At 41.2% G+C, this 15,001-nt stretch overlaps 1 protein-coding gene and 2 pseudogenes across 1 annotated transcript; 2 read left to right on the forward strand and 1 right to left on the reverse strand.

Annotated features, from left to right (window-relative positions):
- The first annotated feature begins 224 nt into the window (after window positions 1–224).
- LOC129602025 (uncharacterized) lies at window positions 225–2,795 on the forward strand (annotated as a pseudogene).
- Window positions 2,796–8,040: 5,245 nt separating this feature from the next.
- On the reverse strand, window positions 8,041–11,724 carry LOC129602022 (ATP-binding cassette sub-family C member 3-like; annotated as a pseudogene).
- A 1,115-nt stretch (window positions 11,725–12,839) lies between these two features.
- LOC129602024 (uncharacterized) lies at window positions 12,840–14,156 on the forward strand. Its single transcript, XM_055500962.1, has 2 exons — window positions 12,840–13,126; window positions 13,190–14,156. The coding sequence occupies exons 1-2, from the start codon at window positions 12,847–12,849 to the stop codon at window positions 13,804–13,806; spliced, it is 897 nt and encodes a 298-aa protein (XP_055356937.1). The 5' UTR covers window positions 12,840–12,846; the 3' UTR covers window positions 13,807–14,156.
- Window positions 14,157–15,001: the final 845 nt, after the last annotated feature.

A 15,001-nucleotide genomic window follows, 5' to 3' on the forward strand; every position in this document is an offset into this window, starting at 1 on the left:
TGGTTTTGTTTATTGTTTTGTTTTCGTGTGTTCCATTTTTAAATTTTCGATTAATAAATTTTTAATTTCATTTTTATTGATTTAGTATCCATTATTCCAGGTTCAGCCGGCCCAGTTCGCTACGTGGTTTCATTTGAGAATTTTAACCCGAACCCCCCAACCTTCCTGATCCCAACCCAATCTGGGAATGGTGGATGCAGTAAGATTTTTTTTGCGCATATTAGATGGAGGTTCAAGTTTTGTTGATATCAGCCGTGACGAAGTTCAACCCCGTTGGCAAGATCGATGGCGCGTTTATTGTCAGCGCTGTGCATATGTTCCTGGATCGTTCTGTGTTATGCCAGTACATGGCCATGGAGCAGAAACAGTTGCCACCAGATAACGATATTCTCGTGGAACTGAAGCGTAGTAGAGATTGTAGAGATGCCACATTACGCTACACTCAGCTACAGAGCCTGGATTTGGAAGAGCAGCAGAAAAGGACAATGTGGTAAGTCGTTGGTAATCCGTTATCGCAGTTGAAAATCCGTGGAAGGAAGCCGTTGCGTTGTACCGCTTCTAGAAGACCAGTCAGAGCATGCGCTCAATGGCTCAGAGGCGGTGTAAAATCAGAAGCTGCTAAAAAAAATTTCGTTATCAAATGGAAATATATTTTTCATTTCCTGCGGTTTTTCAAGTAGTGTTGGGAATCTTTAATCTTGCTGGAAGCAAGAATTGGGAGTCGTGAGGCTGCCAATGTTTTTTTCGACGTTAAAAAACGTATGGGTTTAATGCGGACACTTCTTTACTTAACCGACTGTAGCAAAAGAACGAGCAGAAACTTAAGGAACTTGACGCGCCAATTTTGGATGCCTAACAGAATTTGGGATCTATTAAAGTGCGCGAAGCGTACCTTGCACAGTTTAATTATCTTTCCCGCCCTGGAGACAAGGTGGAAGAATGTTAAAAAAATCCTCGTTCTTGCGAATGCCCAACTTGTTTCACACTAGGATGCATCTGAAAGTGCGTTTCGACAGTGCTTTAAAAAGACCGTAGGACAGACAACAACTAACGTACCTGCTTTAAATTAAGCACGGAGGTACGTAATGCTTGGCTTCTCTACGTATACTTATTTTCAGAAATTTCTGCGCATAACTGTGATTTTGCTAGTTTTGTTATGATTTTGCGATTTCTTATGAGCGGTTCTTTTTTTTATGCACAGCTTGGTAGAGGAGGGCGGTGATTGGGATCGGCGAAACCGGCTGAAGGTGTACGAGGCATGAAGATGCGTGAGTTTCTGAAAGCCACCACCAATTTTCTGGGCTCAGTTAGCACATTTACCTGTTCGGAGACTATTATACGGTTTTGCAGCTTTCATTGCGGCTGGATCGAATACATACGATGTAGGACCAAATGGTTGCATAGCCCCGTACCCAGCATTCTGTACGCAAGCGGTGCAGTGCACTTGTACGAAACGGATATTTTGAACTCAGTCGTACAGTGCACTGCGCTGCATTCGTACTGAATGTGGAGATGTTGGGTATGCGACCATTTCGTCCCAAGTTGTAACTATGGCGGCTGCTTCTTATTATGTTGCTAATCAAATACCATTGTAATAGGTGTGTCCGGAGCGCGGAGATTGTGGAAGGTTTGCTTAGAATGCCGAATTTGCGACAGCTTTTCAGCTCGTTGTACGGATCGCATTATGCTGAATTGTTTCTACAGCTGGGTAGGTTTTTCTTTCCGAAAAGGTAATTTGAAGTTCTAAACAATTTTTGTGATTTTATTTAAATTACAACAAACGTTCAGCAGATTTTGGAAGTGGACCGGTAGTGGGCTGACCATTACCGCTACTACACTCGGAAAATGCGTATCCTCGTCTACAACTAATCAGCTGGTGGATCAATTCTTAACGCTCGATTGCATCGTCCAGGCTTTCGGTGTTACGGCTGGTTTTATTGACAACGGATTATCGCGCTTATTGCCGCTGGTCGCCTGCACTGTAAGATTGACAAGGTCAGTAATTAAGTAACTTGATAATTCTTATAAAAACTGCTTATCTTATGTTCCTGTATCCCTCTCGTTTGTAAAATCAGAGATCACCGGCGAATCGCAGATTATCGGTTTTTTTATTATGCATGCTTTAGTTCGGTTCAACCAGTACTCTTGGTTGTGATGAACCAAGGGAATGTTTGAAAGTTTGCAGATTAGTTGGAAGAGGATTGTTTGTTGCCTGCTTTGTAGGTACTAGAAACGTATTGGCAATCAGTAATGGCATGCAGGAGACGGGTATAAGTACAAGTTGTACTTACAGTACAGTATTCGTATTAACTGGTGGCACATGATTTTCTGGGTTTTATACATGAAGAACAGCAGACCAAGAAGTATTCCGTACATAAAATGCTGTTATCAAATAAATTTTCTACTGACTATATTAATTTTTTTAAAGGTGAACGGTGTATGGAAACATCCCGGCCAGCCAACAAGAAAAGGCAATATCAGTTGTTTATTAAACAAGTTGATCATTTGCTGAGAAACATCCAGCGCCTCTCAAGAGTTATTAACCTCTGATTTTCCTCTTCTGTTTTCCGCTGTGTCATTTAATTTTTATCACACTTTCGGCCAGTTTTGCTTCGCTGCTGAAGAATGTTTGATGTTTGCCACTTCTGTTATTGTGAAATTCCATAACCTTCCTAAAGCCTAAATGTACCGTCAATAAAACTAATGGTGGAAAATCTGTAGTCTTGCTGGAAGCATGAATTGACAATCTTGAGGCACCTGTGTGTTTTGTTTGACGTTAAAAAACGGTACGCATAAGACAATAAAAATACGAAATGAAATCATTGAAAAAATGACTGGCATTAGTTCTAATACTGCTGGTTTTTACTGTCGCAGTTTAATAAGTTCAGTCAGCTACTTAGTAGTCGTACTACAATTCAAAAAGTGTTACGCACCAACGCTATTAAATGATAAAAAGACTCTTAAATTTATCCAAAAATACAAATCATTATGCCCGTTAACGGCTCCGTTGTCAAGTGTAGTGTAAAGGCAGTACGGTCGGCACCAATGTGTTCCTTTGCAAAACCGCTTCAGTCTCATTGTGCATTGGCGGCATGTCAGGCGGGGGAGTTGGTATCCGATCAAAGCAGGCCGACGGTGGGCAATCTTTAAGTTAGCGAGCCCTTTTAATAGGCTATAAAACTGCGCGGTAACTAAAAACATGGTAATTGGCTTTGTACCTCAGTGGACGGATCAGCTCGCTCCTTGCTACTCCAAAAAGCTTATAAAAGCGGGATACACTCTTTATCCCGGTTATTTCTCGCGCCAGTTTTTTGGCTAGCTTACTTCTTTCAGCTCTGAAGAAAATTTGCGTTGGTCAAATGCAGTTGTAGTTTTTGTGACGTTAATTTTCATTTATTTTGTACTGATATAAAAAGTTTGTTCAAGATGGAAGATACCGCACTGTTTCCTCACAAGTGTGGAGTGGCTGATTGCCGATGTGTGCTACAATTATCGGAACAAAGAAGATTCACATGGAATCCGAGCGAATTCTGCGCAGACTGTTCTCATTATTTGTCATCTCATGCATTTACAACAGCTGCAGGGGTATCAGTATCGAATGGAAGTAATGTACACGGAATAACAAGGAACTGTAACACAGGACAAATTGGAGCGACAGGAGCAACGGATGCCAGTTTGAGCGTCCGCAGCAGTTTATGCGTACCGGGTACGAGTGAACAGGTAGTTGGAATGCCGCAGTTTCGTTTTGCTGTGCAGCCTTCGCGTCCAAGCCAGCCCAGAGTCAACGCAGCGCTGTTTTCTTCGCCGGTCGGATTTCAACAGCAGATTCCCGGACAATGTGGAACTCTCCGTCCCGCTGGCACCGGTCTAATGGACGCTGGTTATTCTCGAAACCGTATCCACACAGCCAGGAAGCCTAGTGTTGCTAGCTACCGCAGCCAGGCCAGTTTTAACTTACCGGTTGCGGTGCCGCTGCCAAAACCGAATGTTTTAAAAAAACATATATTCATGGTTCACCTTTTTCGCAAAACGGAGTTTAACGTTATTCCTGCACGTGGAATGGATGCGTAAGTGAAGCCAAACTGTAATCAAATTAAGCGCATTTATTGTGTAATTTTAAAATGTTTGTATCTGAACATACTGAGCCGGTTGGCAAGTTTTTATGAAGCATACTGATTTACGAAGCGAAAATGAAAGGTGTACTCTCAATGCACTGCAGTAATAGGACGCTGGTGCAATCTTACTTACTTAGGACACTTCAAGGTTCTTACTTAATAATATGGTTTTGGTGATTTTAACAGATGTCATTTCAATGAGATCGATTTGATGAAGCACTTTAACCTGATTCGAGAAGTTACATGCAACAATGCAACCATGGAAGAAATTCGGGGACGTGTGACGGAGGCGTTCAGTGATGTACTTCAGGGCCGAGACTGGGTTGTTATTACTCGAATGGAAGACGGAAAAGCAGAGGGAAATTATCTGTTTCCGGTTGATTTTAACGCTCCCAGTGCTTGGGAAAATTTTAAGTCGTAAGCTTGTCCATTTTTACCGTAAAGCTTAAAAGCAAAATTTCCTGTTATATTTTCTTCATTCTTTCTAGGTACACGGAGAAAAAACGAACGGAGTTAAATCCCAACTTATTTATCGCCCCAGCGACGAACGCTATCACTGTGCCGTATGATGTTGTTGCACAGTTTGCTGAAGTAAGTACTAAGTACTGTACTCTTACATTATATGTGGAATTTTACCGTTTTTTAATTTGACTACAATACAGTTGTTCTGACCATTTGACTTGGGTTTTGTAGATGCGGGGTGTAGAAGTTGAAGATTTAAAAGTAAAAAACGTCGAAGGTAACAAAATAATAAAAAATTTGTAGTTATGCATTAAGAGGTTATATCAAATTCTGTTATTTTTATGCAATGCAGAGAAAGTGCGCCGCGGGAGTGCAGCCGTATCTCCGCAGATGTTGCCGGAATGTGAACCATCGACCTCACGAGGGTCACGACGCCGCTCATACGACCAAATGAATGTCGATGTTGATTTGGACAATTCAGACTCATCTCCCGTCCGAGAGGTCCAGCCAAATCACGGCCCAGGGGTCCGAGGAATTCGTATGGCTATGGGTCTTCCATTGAATTCGACACTACACAGTTTCCGGATTCCTCCCCGTCAGATTGTAGTGAATCGCACTGAACAGCCACAGCAAGATGTCGTTATTGTAGAGGACGATGCTGAAAACGTTATTGGATCGCCGTCTACCGGTGACTCCGGGTCTGTCATACGAGCGATCACTGTGGATGGCGATGAAGGAATTAACTCAGGCCAAAGTGTTAGTGATGGTGGCGTCGATGCCGTCAACCTGGGTAATCACACCGTAATCAGAACACCGATAAAAGTGATGATGCGAGTTGACCCTCTCCCTCCGAGTCCGGAACACCCAGATTTAGAGGCTGTTCGGGAAATGGTGTGTCAAGCTGTTACTGGCTCCCACTCATCGGCCCTATCGGAAGCTGTTTTTCAATGGAATGCTTGTGATCTAGAGACTCTTGTCCGCGTTTTCATTGAATTTTATACCGCGCACAGGGATAATCTGGAGCTTGGTGGCCGGATTAAAGTCAGGAGAAATGAGTAAGTTGTCAACATTTTCCGTTAAATAAGATTGTGAAGTTGTTTAGTTCATCTTTTTGCAATGCTACATGGCGAGTGACCTTTGACGCTACTTTTTACGGAGGCAATCGAAACACTGGTTATGTTGGCTGCAGTGCTTGTGATTTGGGCGGACCCTACAAAGAACTGTTTACCGTCCTGTGGGAAGCATTCCGCCATTTTAAACTGGATGAGCTAGGATCAACCGTTTTTGAGGAAGCTGGTTGCAAAGTATTATTTACGAGTTCAGTTGTTATGTCCGACGAAGGAAAAAACTTGTTGCGATGTATGGGATTTGCTTTGCGTGAGGCGATTCTTCGTTACGCACCATCTCCAGTGTGGCTGAATAATTCGATTTTTCGTGCACTGTTGGGTTTACCAGTGGAATTGAATGATATCCACGACTTCAAAAAGAGCGTCGGAGAGATGATAAGCCATATCCTTATGGGCAGTGGAGATATTGTGATTACTCAAGTACCTTTTCTCGTGGAATGGTCAGAATTAAACCCATCGTTTAACGTAGGTTCAAAGAAAACAGGCGGTCTGTGTATCTGTGTAACAAAATAAATTTTAGAAGTTAAAAAAAAGCTTTTAAATTTTATTCAGTTTTTTTATTTTATTCTAGATTTCCGGTATGGCGAAGCTGGGAAGAGAAACATTTTGTCGTTACCTGGCGCAGTATGAGTTGGTTGAAAAAAGAGCAGCAAATGTCAAGTACGTTCTGGAAGGAATGCTGTCCGGTAGCATGGAACGGGTACGTACAACCGGTTTTCATTGTAAGAAACTCTGAGTGCTTGGATTACTTGAGCTTACAATTAAAGTACCGAAAATTCCTGCAAATGCAACGCATATGTATAACATCATGATACCTAGCTTTACTGGTGTACATACAAACGTTTTCATGTGTAAGGAAATACGCCGGCTGATCTTTATTGGAAGGATCTCGAAGAATCATTTTTTGGGCGGTTACATCTGCCCATGATCTGCTGAGCAAGATTGAGCCACCAAACTTTGGATCTGGCATTTGGAAATTCAGTAAGGAAATCGTCTTCGAATGGTTCGAAAGTCTCGTCTCCAACGATTTGTCCTGTGTTGAACGTCAGCACTTATTGCGTTTCATTACGGCTTCTATTTGTGCCCCGAGAACACCAATCCGTATAGAATTCAGCCCAGAATTGGATGCAGACTGGTTGCCAACAGCTTGCACATGTTTTAATCGTCTTACATTGCCAACCGGCTGTTCATCTCAAGAAAAATTGCTTGCTGGTATTCGCCAATGTATTGCAAGTGTTGCGGTTGTTTCTGTGGAGCAAGGTTCTTTTCAGTTTAACTGAGTGACGTAAGTAAATCCTGTTTTTTTCCCGTTGCCATTTACAATAAATTTCATTAATTACATACTATCTTAATTTGATCTTAGGTGACGGGTGGTGTATGGATGGAGAATCGTGAATCAACGGAGCCGACTGTACATGAAGAATCCGCATTTTCTACTTAAAATTATCGGTTCTGCTTTCGTTTAATACTTTTGTTAGAATTCAGGATAAACCGCATTTGATAGAAAAATATGGATTTGCGAAAGCGGTTTACGGCGATTTGTTAATGATATCAAAATTACAGTTGATGTGAAATCTGCAGTAAAAGATAAAAGCAGTTTAAGGAAGCATCTTAAATTTTTGAAAATTCGGTATTCCATAATTAATGTTTCAAAGAATGGACGATTTTTGGGCTATTTTTGTGTGCGCGTAGAAAATTGTGGTCTGTTCTGCATCTTAAATGCTATTACAGGCGAGTTAACCGCAATAAAAGCCAATAAAGGTCATAAGGAGTATGTATTTATGGTAACTGTGCAATTTCTGTAGAAAAACAGGAATCCGGTAGCAAATTTCGCCGTTAATAGCTAAAAATTGCAAGTGAGATTGCAAAATAACTAGCTAACCTTGTTGTAAATAAGCTGGTAGGTGTTAAACCTTTTTACTACGCAGAGTTTTGAGCGAATAATATTTTTGCTAACGCCAACACACAAAACTGAATAAAACAACGGAATATCGTAAAACGAAATCAACGAATATCGTAAAAGCCCATCAGCTTTATTAAGACGATCATGCTACAAACTGCAAATAAACACACTAGGAATTCTGAAAACAAGCTTAAAAATCAGACACAACACAGAATGCCCATAAAAAAACCCAATTGTTAAAAAAATTCAACGAAAAATCAGTGAATGAAGACAGTCAAAACTGTGAACGAAAACTGGAGCATTTTGAAAACAATCATAATGTTTGGTTCCTCAAAAGCGCACGCGCCAAACAGATTACCTGCCGCTGTCCAACACTGTAAGCAACAAATAACCTTCCATACTTAGCATCACAGTTTTCTTACGTTACAGTAGTTCAGGTAAAAGCTTTCAAATCTTAAATAGTTTTACAGGGTCACGTATTTATTGTAAAGTACCAAAACAATCCAACAAGCAGACCGCGGAATATGCATGTAAAACACTCAAACATAAAAACAACTAATCTCCGAAGAAAAATTGTGTGCACTGCGTATCTATAGTTTTCACCACCATCGACCGCAAGGTGACCTAAGCCTTTTGGAAGGCTACTGATAGACTCCTTCAAGTGCGAATGTTCCAGAGCATCCCAAATCTTTGCATCCGTGTACTTTGTGAAAGGATCCAAAGTCATTCTTTTAGTTCCACTAAGAAGCACCGGTTCCTACAGATTTAGAGAAACGATCTCATAAACAGAACAAAGAGGTTGCAGAATTGACAATTCACAGACAAACTAAACACACGTATAACAACAAACCTGAGGTAAAATAGTGATTCGGGATCGCACATCATGCAGCTTAATGTCCGCTATGTTAAGATTGTCGATGTCGATCGATCCAGATGCCGCTTAGATAATGCGGAACAAGGCCAGCGTCATGGAACTCTTGCCGGCTTCGTCCGGCCCACAATACCGATCTAAATAAGCAGTTAAATCTCCCTTTGCTGTATTAATTACCGAAATCCTGTTGATTGTCAATTGTCCTTTACAAATTTCAAGTCACGATTCAAAATATTTTCGTTTCTCGTATTACAAGCACTACATAAAATCACTCTATTATTAATTTAGTCGTGTAAATTAAACGAAATCAATATGTAATTAAGCGAACTCAGGTAAAAAGTAAAATGCACTACGAGTAAGACAGGTGTGTATCCATCACAAATGACCTTTTCTCCACTAGCGATCCGCGCCGTAACACCTTTCAACACCAAATCCAGACACGGCCGGTAGCGTGTCTGATAATCTTTGAAGTCCACACGTCCTCTGGCGGCCAGTCGCCCGGTGGGCGTGAAGAAGGCACAACCCAAGCCGCCTGTGAAATATTCAAAAAGTTTTGACAGTTTTCAGAGCGCTACGCTTGGATAACTTGTTTACACCCGTTGGTAGTACACACTTTTTGTGGTGCTTCCGAATATCTTTGATGCGTTCCACCGCCACAATGTTGCTCTCCATTGCTCCAATATGATGTAATCCACAGCACACCCGCCAGCAGCCCGGTAGCGGATAACGAATAACCAATGGACAAACCTGCCTGACTCGGTTCCATCTCCCACGATAAATCTCGACCGGCCACCGCATACAGCGCGGCGGAAACCGTGATCAGGACACCGATCAGTTCCAAGCGAACAGCGATCCATCTACATCAGATCGGTCGATCAGGAAATCGGTAAATTATTCATTTCACTTTTTTAAACGCCAAGTTAGACCCAAATTATAAAACAAATTCAAAACTGTTAGAATGATTTAAATTTAGCACTGACATGTTGCTCAAGATATGTGAGATGACCATGACTAACCTCTGCGAAACCAAACTCAAGCAGAAGCACATATCATTATTGTCCATCAGACGTTCATTTGCGCGGATAAATCGTTCCGTCTGTTTCGTAGCGATAATAACACCGGTTCCAGAAAGGGACTCTTGAAAGTTGGAGAAGATAGGGGATCGCGATACGGACTGCAAACGTTTCAGCTGTGTGCTTGTTACAATGTAGAAGCGCTGTAAAAGTAAAGCACGTCATTATCAAAACCTTCCATATTATTAACAGCAAGCCAAAAAGAGCCGTCAGTAAAACTAAGAACATAAAAAGTATAGTAAAACAATACGTAATAAGGCGCGACATAAAATACTCAGATTACGATCGCAACGACAAAAATTTTATCACAAGTACAACTCCAAGCGTCAAAGCGTGTCAAAATGTACTAAAAGGTTAATAATATGTAATTACTTGCTTTAGCAGCAGTACTAGCTGAGGTTTGTATCACTACCCGGTAGTAATGTGACATGGCAGTACATACGTAAATTATCCATTTACAAAATCAATGAATTACTGATACCTATTTTTCTACTTACTGATAACTATTTTTTTTTGAATTACTGATACCTAATACTGATACCTATTTACATTGTATTTACATTGCCATTTTCAAGCTTACCTGCAAGAAAAAGTACAGGATGACCAGAGGGATGAGAATGATGATGAACACCCATGCGGTCACACATATCTGCAATCAAGCCATTTTATATTCTGTGTTTTCCCGATTATTACTAATGAACATTGTAGTTACTTACTACAACGATAACGCTGAGTGTACCGAAAATGAAGTACAGCCATAAATCGGAATTGGAGGGAATCAGTACATCCACTGTATCTACGTCCTTGCTAAAGCGGTTGACCAGACGACCCAGCGGGGTGGTGTCGAAGAAGGACATGGGTGCGCGCATAATCCGTCGCAGGGGGCCTTCGTGCAGATAGCGACCGGCTCGGACACGACCGTAAGCCATCGTGAGCGTGTGGCATATAATCAGGACCACTACAAAATCACCAGAAAAAGCTCGCAATAAAGACAAAAGAATAAATCACCAGGAAATGGTGTAAAACGTGCACAAGTAAAGTCTCAAGTACGAAAGGAGAAAAATATCAGCTCTAGCGAACAATCTTGTAAAGCAACAGTAAGCGTAACAGATAATATTTACTACTCGCAGCAATACTAATTAATAAGCTCCAAATATGGCTAATCCATAAACCGAACAAAAAAGGAACCATACTAAAAACCTTTGAGTACTTAACGTGAGGAAGTATTCCTTACTTTTGTAAGAGCGCTTGCTCCGAGTTAAGAGTTAATCGGCCACATTTTATGATTTAGTATTACAGATTTAGTACCACCTTAAATCGGTTTAGTGCGACTGATTTTCTTGAAAATCTGACTGAAATTAAACTAAAAGACTCAACGAGAAATACACATACACTGTCCACACCCAAGCGCTCCATAAACACCCAGCCGATAGTCCGTTTCTTTTCGGTCAGAATTTTGCAGTCTGGACCAATCACTCAACCAGAAACTCGCCGCCGCCCCAATCGCCGAATATCCGCCATAAAATATGAGAATCATGAATGCCGTCCGATATGACAAATGTTTTATGAACGTCAAATACACGGTCCATTTTACACCTCCAATTTCCGCCTTCTCTGCTTCCACCAGTTTTCCCGGAACCGGTTCGGGCTGCGATTTTTTCTCAGTTTCCCGATCCTTTTTGGATACCTTCGATGCCTGTCGCAGGACACTCCGCACGCGTTTCAATGAAGACGCCGTAGATGATCGCCGGGCCTCGACATCACTATCGCTCCGGGACCGTTTCTTTCCCAGTTCTTCCAGCAGCTGCTCTTGCCTCGACACTGTTTCCGGATCGCGTTGTGCGGTTTATTCTTCGTCATCCTTCTCGGCCAGATACGTTCTCAAAAATTCCCCAAAATCTTCGCTGTTGCGGAGCTGTTGTTTGTAAGTGCCAGATTCAGAAACGGTGTGGTTGGCTAAAATGAAGATCGGGTCCGGCTGGAGCTGGTATCAAATACCATGGGTAACCAATATCCGTGTCTAGTTCTTCGGCATGTCTTTGGGTCAAATAACGCTTTCAGTTATGTGCTTCCCTTCCCTCAGTTATGTGCTTTAAGCAACGATCTAAGTTTCGGTGAGACGTAGTATTTCCCTATTTTACACGGATTTCCAAAATAACCAGATCCAGACTACAAAAATTTAACTGCTTAGTTACACTCGTAGCTGGCAGAGTGAAACCATAACAGTGAAACCCTGTTATACTTGTATATGCGCCCTCATTAGTCCTATGGTAAAACGCAAATCTTGAATATTCCGCCTCTGGCTGGCTGTTTGTAAACGAATCTCTCTTGCCGCTTTTTCTTTCGTGTTCCAGTTGTTTTTAATTGCAAACAGTATGCCGTTTAAAGAAATATTACATAAAATAAATCTGTGCCATTTGCGCCGTATCTTTGCGCCCAGACATGGAACAGTTTTTTAATTATGCTGATTCTATTATAAGGCGTTCTACGAGGCTGCTAGCTTCCGCAGACGGTGATCGGGATGGTGTGGATGGGACTGTTACTCAGATTGAATACTTGATCGGGTAATTCGAAGTGCACGAGCCATTTACACAGTCCAAATAGATCTATCAAATTTGCAGTTATACGAGAGACGTTTGTGAAAGTTTTCCTGAAGATCAGACTGTCCAAGCTCAGCGACTATTTGATGTTCTATGTGAACATTCCACTGGTTTGCGCACTTTGTTACGAGAAGACGAAAATGGAGGCGCCATGGATTTCCAGTTGGCTGTGCAAACGGGTTACAAAGGCAAGATTATGATACCAGAGGATGATCTAGCGGAGCTGAGATTCGACGGTTTTACTGTGAAAGATATTGCGGCATTCTATGAAATTTCGCCAAAAACGGTCCAACGCCGGTTGCAAGAAGCAGATTTAAACAGGAAGGTACAGTGAAAGACTTTTGTATCTACCCCTTTTATTGGTACATCTAAGAAACAGAATTCAATATTAAAAATGTATTAATAAGTTATTATCGGGAAAGCTTTCACTTAGTTCTGATGAAAATCCATATGACAAATGTTTTATTGGTACGATACATTTCGTACTATAAATCATTGAACAGTAATCGTAATGCAATCGTATTGTGTTTTCAGCTTTCCAGTTTACTTTTTAGAACTCCATGGTTGCTGACGATGATCTGGATATTGCTGTTACTGAAATTTTGGAGTCCTTTCCAAATGTGGGATACAGATTTGTACGGGCGCAGTTAAAGTCTAATGGATTAACTTTGCCACGTCACAGGGTGATCAGTTCCATGAGACGGTTGGATCCGTTTGCCGTTGCCATGCGCTTTTTCCGATTTGTTCCTCGCCGACAGTATTCAAATCCCGGGCCGAACGCATTGTGGCACCTGGATGGCAATCATAAACTGGTTCGATGGGGTATTGTTGTGCACGGAATTATTGATGGATACTCTAGGTTTGTCGTTTCGCTACTGGCTGCGACAAATAACCGTGCGAGTACAGTTCTGCAAGCTTTCGTCAATGCCTGCGCGTCATCCGGAGTGCCATCTAGAGTTCGCACAGATTGCGGCGGTGAGTAGCACAATAAGTACATATATAGTGAGTTGCAGTTGTCTAAATATGAAAATTTCATAGGGGAAAATTTTGGCGTTGCCCGCTGGATGGAGCATTACATGGGTCCGAATCGTGGAAGTATTATTAGAGGGCCTTCCGTTCACAACCAGCGCATTGAACGGTTGTGGCGCGATCTGGGACGGGTTGTACTGAAATTGTTTCGATCCGTTTTTATACATATGGAAAACATGGGAATTCTGGATATTAACAGCCAGCGAGACGTGATGCTTTTGCATCTAATTTTTGTGGATCGAATCCAAATGAAGCTGAATAATTTCATCTCCTTTTTTAACAACCATAAACTGGAAACCGAACGTAATATGTCTCCTAGGCAAATTTTCACTCTTGGATGCCGGGAGAAGGGGCTAAAAGGATTTTCCTTACAGCAAGTTATGTTAGGTGATCCTCTGCCGCAATCCGATGTAGATATCCCTGAAAATTTTCCGGAATTCATAACGAATAATGCCGCGCATTCAAGAGATTCTGTCCCCGTTTTTGATATTGTCAGCCTGTACCCTAATGAAGCCGCCTTCGTCTTAGCCAATCTGGACATTACTCAAGAGGACGGATTTTACGGAATTCCTTTGTTTCAAGCGGCCAAAGAAATGTTGCATCAAAACTTTCCATTGAATCTGTGAAAAATACGGAAGTTGTTAATAAGCAGCTTCTATTCTTTATGTACTGATTTTATTGTCGTTAATGGATGTCGAAACATTAAGGTACATTTGCGCCATTGTGAGCAGTTTCTTCATAGTTTCGGTAAACAACACATTGAACGTAACGATACTTAAACTCGATTGCACAAATCATGCAGTTTTACAAGTAGATTTATGGCTGTAGCTGTACGCAGTACGCATTACCGAAACAGCAAATGTAATTTCCGATGTAACTGTAGGCAGGTCAATGTCATATTCTTGCGTATAACGTGCTTAATTTATGAGACCTGGTTCAAACAAATACATTTGTCACTGCATTATTTCACTTAACATAAATCTCCGTGCTGATATAATAATATACAGTTTACCTGTATATAGATATTCCTCTAGCATGCTGATCTAACTGTATATGCTACTAAACAGGATGTGGTAATAACTAACTATAGTATCACAGCCAGCTCTGCATTCTTATTCTCTTAATTACTAAAGTCTTTTCACTTCAAATCCGTAGACGTAATAATTTCTCAAAACATGCAGACGAATATGTTAGATCTTGAGTGGGTAGCTTAGTATGCAGCGATAAATTACAGCGCAGCGATTATTCTTCATTTTCTGTGACTCAACCGTAAGTAAGAATTATACTTACGTATACATCTCGAACCAGGTTCGTTTAAATACTTACTTTAAGACTTAAGTTACTGTAAGCAGAATCGCTAGATATTTCCCGCATATTTATTGCCATTAATTTGCGGCTACCACTCTCGAGATGGTGAATCTATCGCTCATGAATATTACGAAATTTGTTCACATTTATGCTAAGATTGCTAGCTATTGGTAGTTTTGTAGACAACTAATGGTATTAAAAAAGCAAATCTCATGTTCCAAAGAAATCACGTGCACAACTCGATAATTTAAGCTTGCTGGAGACTTTGGAGAGATGAGCACAAAATTTGCATCATACCTTCTCGCAGATACTGCTCCTTTCGTTTTATGGCGCAGCCGTTTCTTTCACACATTATCTGCCATGCGTCAGTTACCGGAACTCATATTACGCCATATTTTGAAATAAAAAATCGTAACATGCTATACGCTTTTGTGACCTTTCCGCTGTTTTAAGATACTGTTTCACCTATGTTAATACGTGTCCCGTAGATTTAATACTATATTTGCGTCCGGA

The sequence above is a fragment of the Paramacrobiotus metropolitanus genome, unplaced genomic scaffold (assembly GCF_019649055.1).
Source record: "Paramacrobiotus metropolitanus isolate TYO unplaced genomic scaffold, Prichtersi_v1.0 Parri_scaffold0000312, whole genome shotgun sequence".
NCBI classification, from domain to species: Eukaryota; Metazoa; Tardigrada; class Eutardigrada; order Parachela; family Macrobiotidae; genus Paramacrobiotus; species Paramacrobiotus metropolitanus.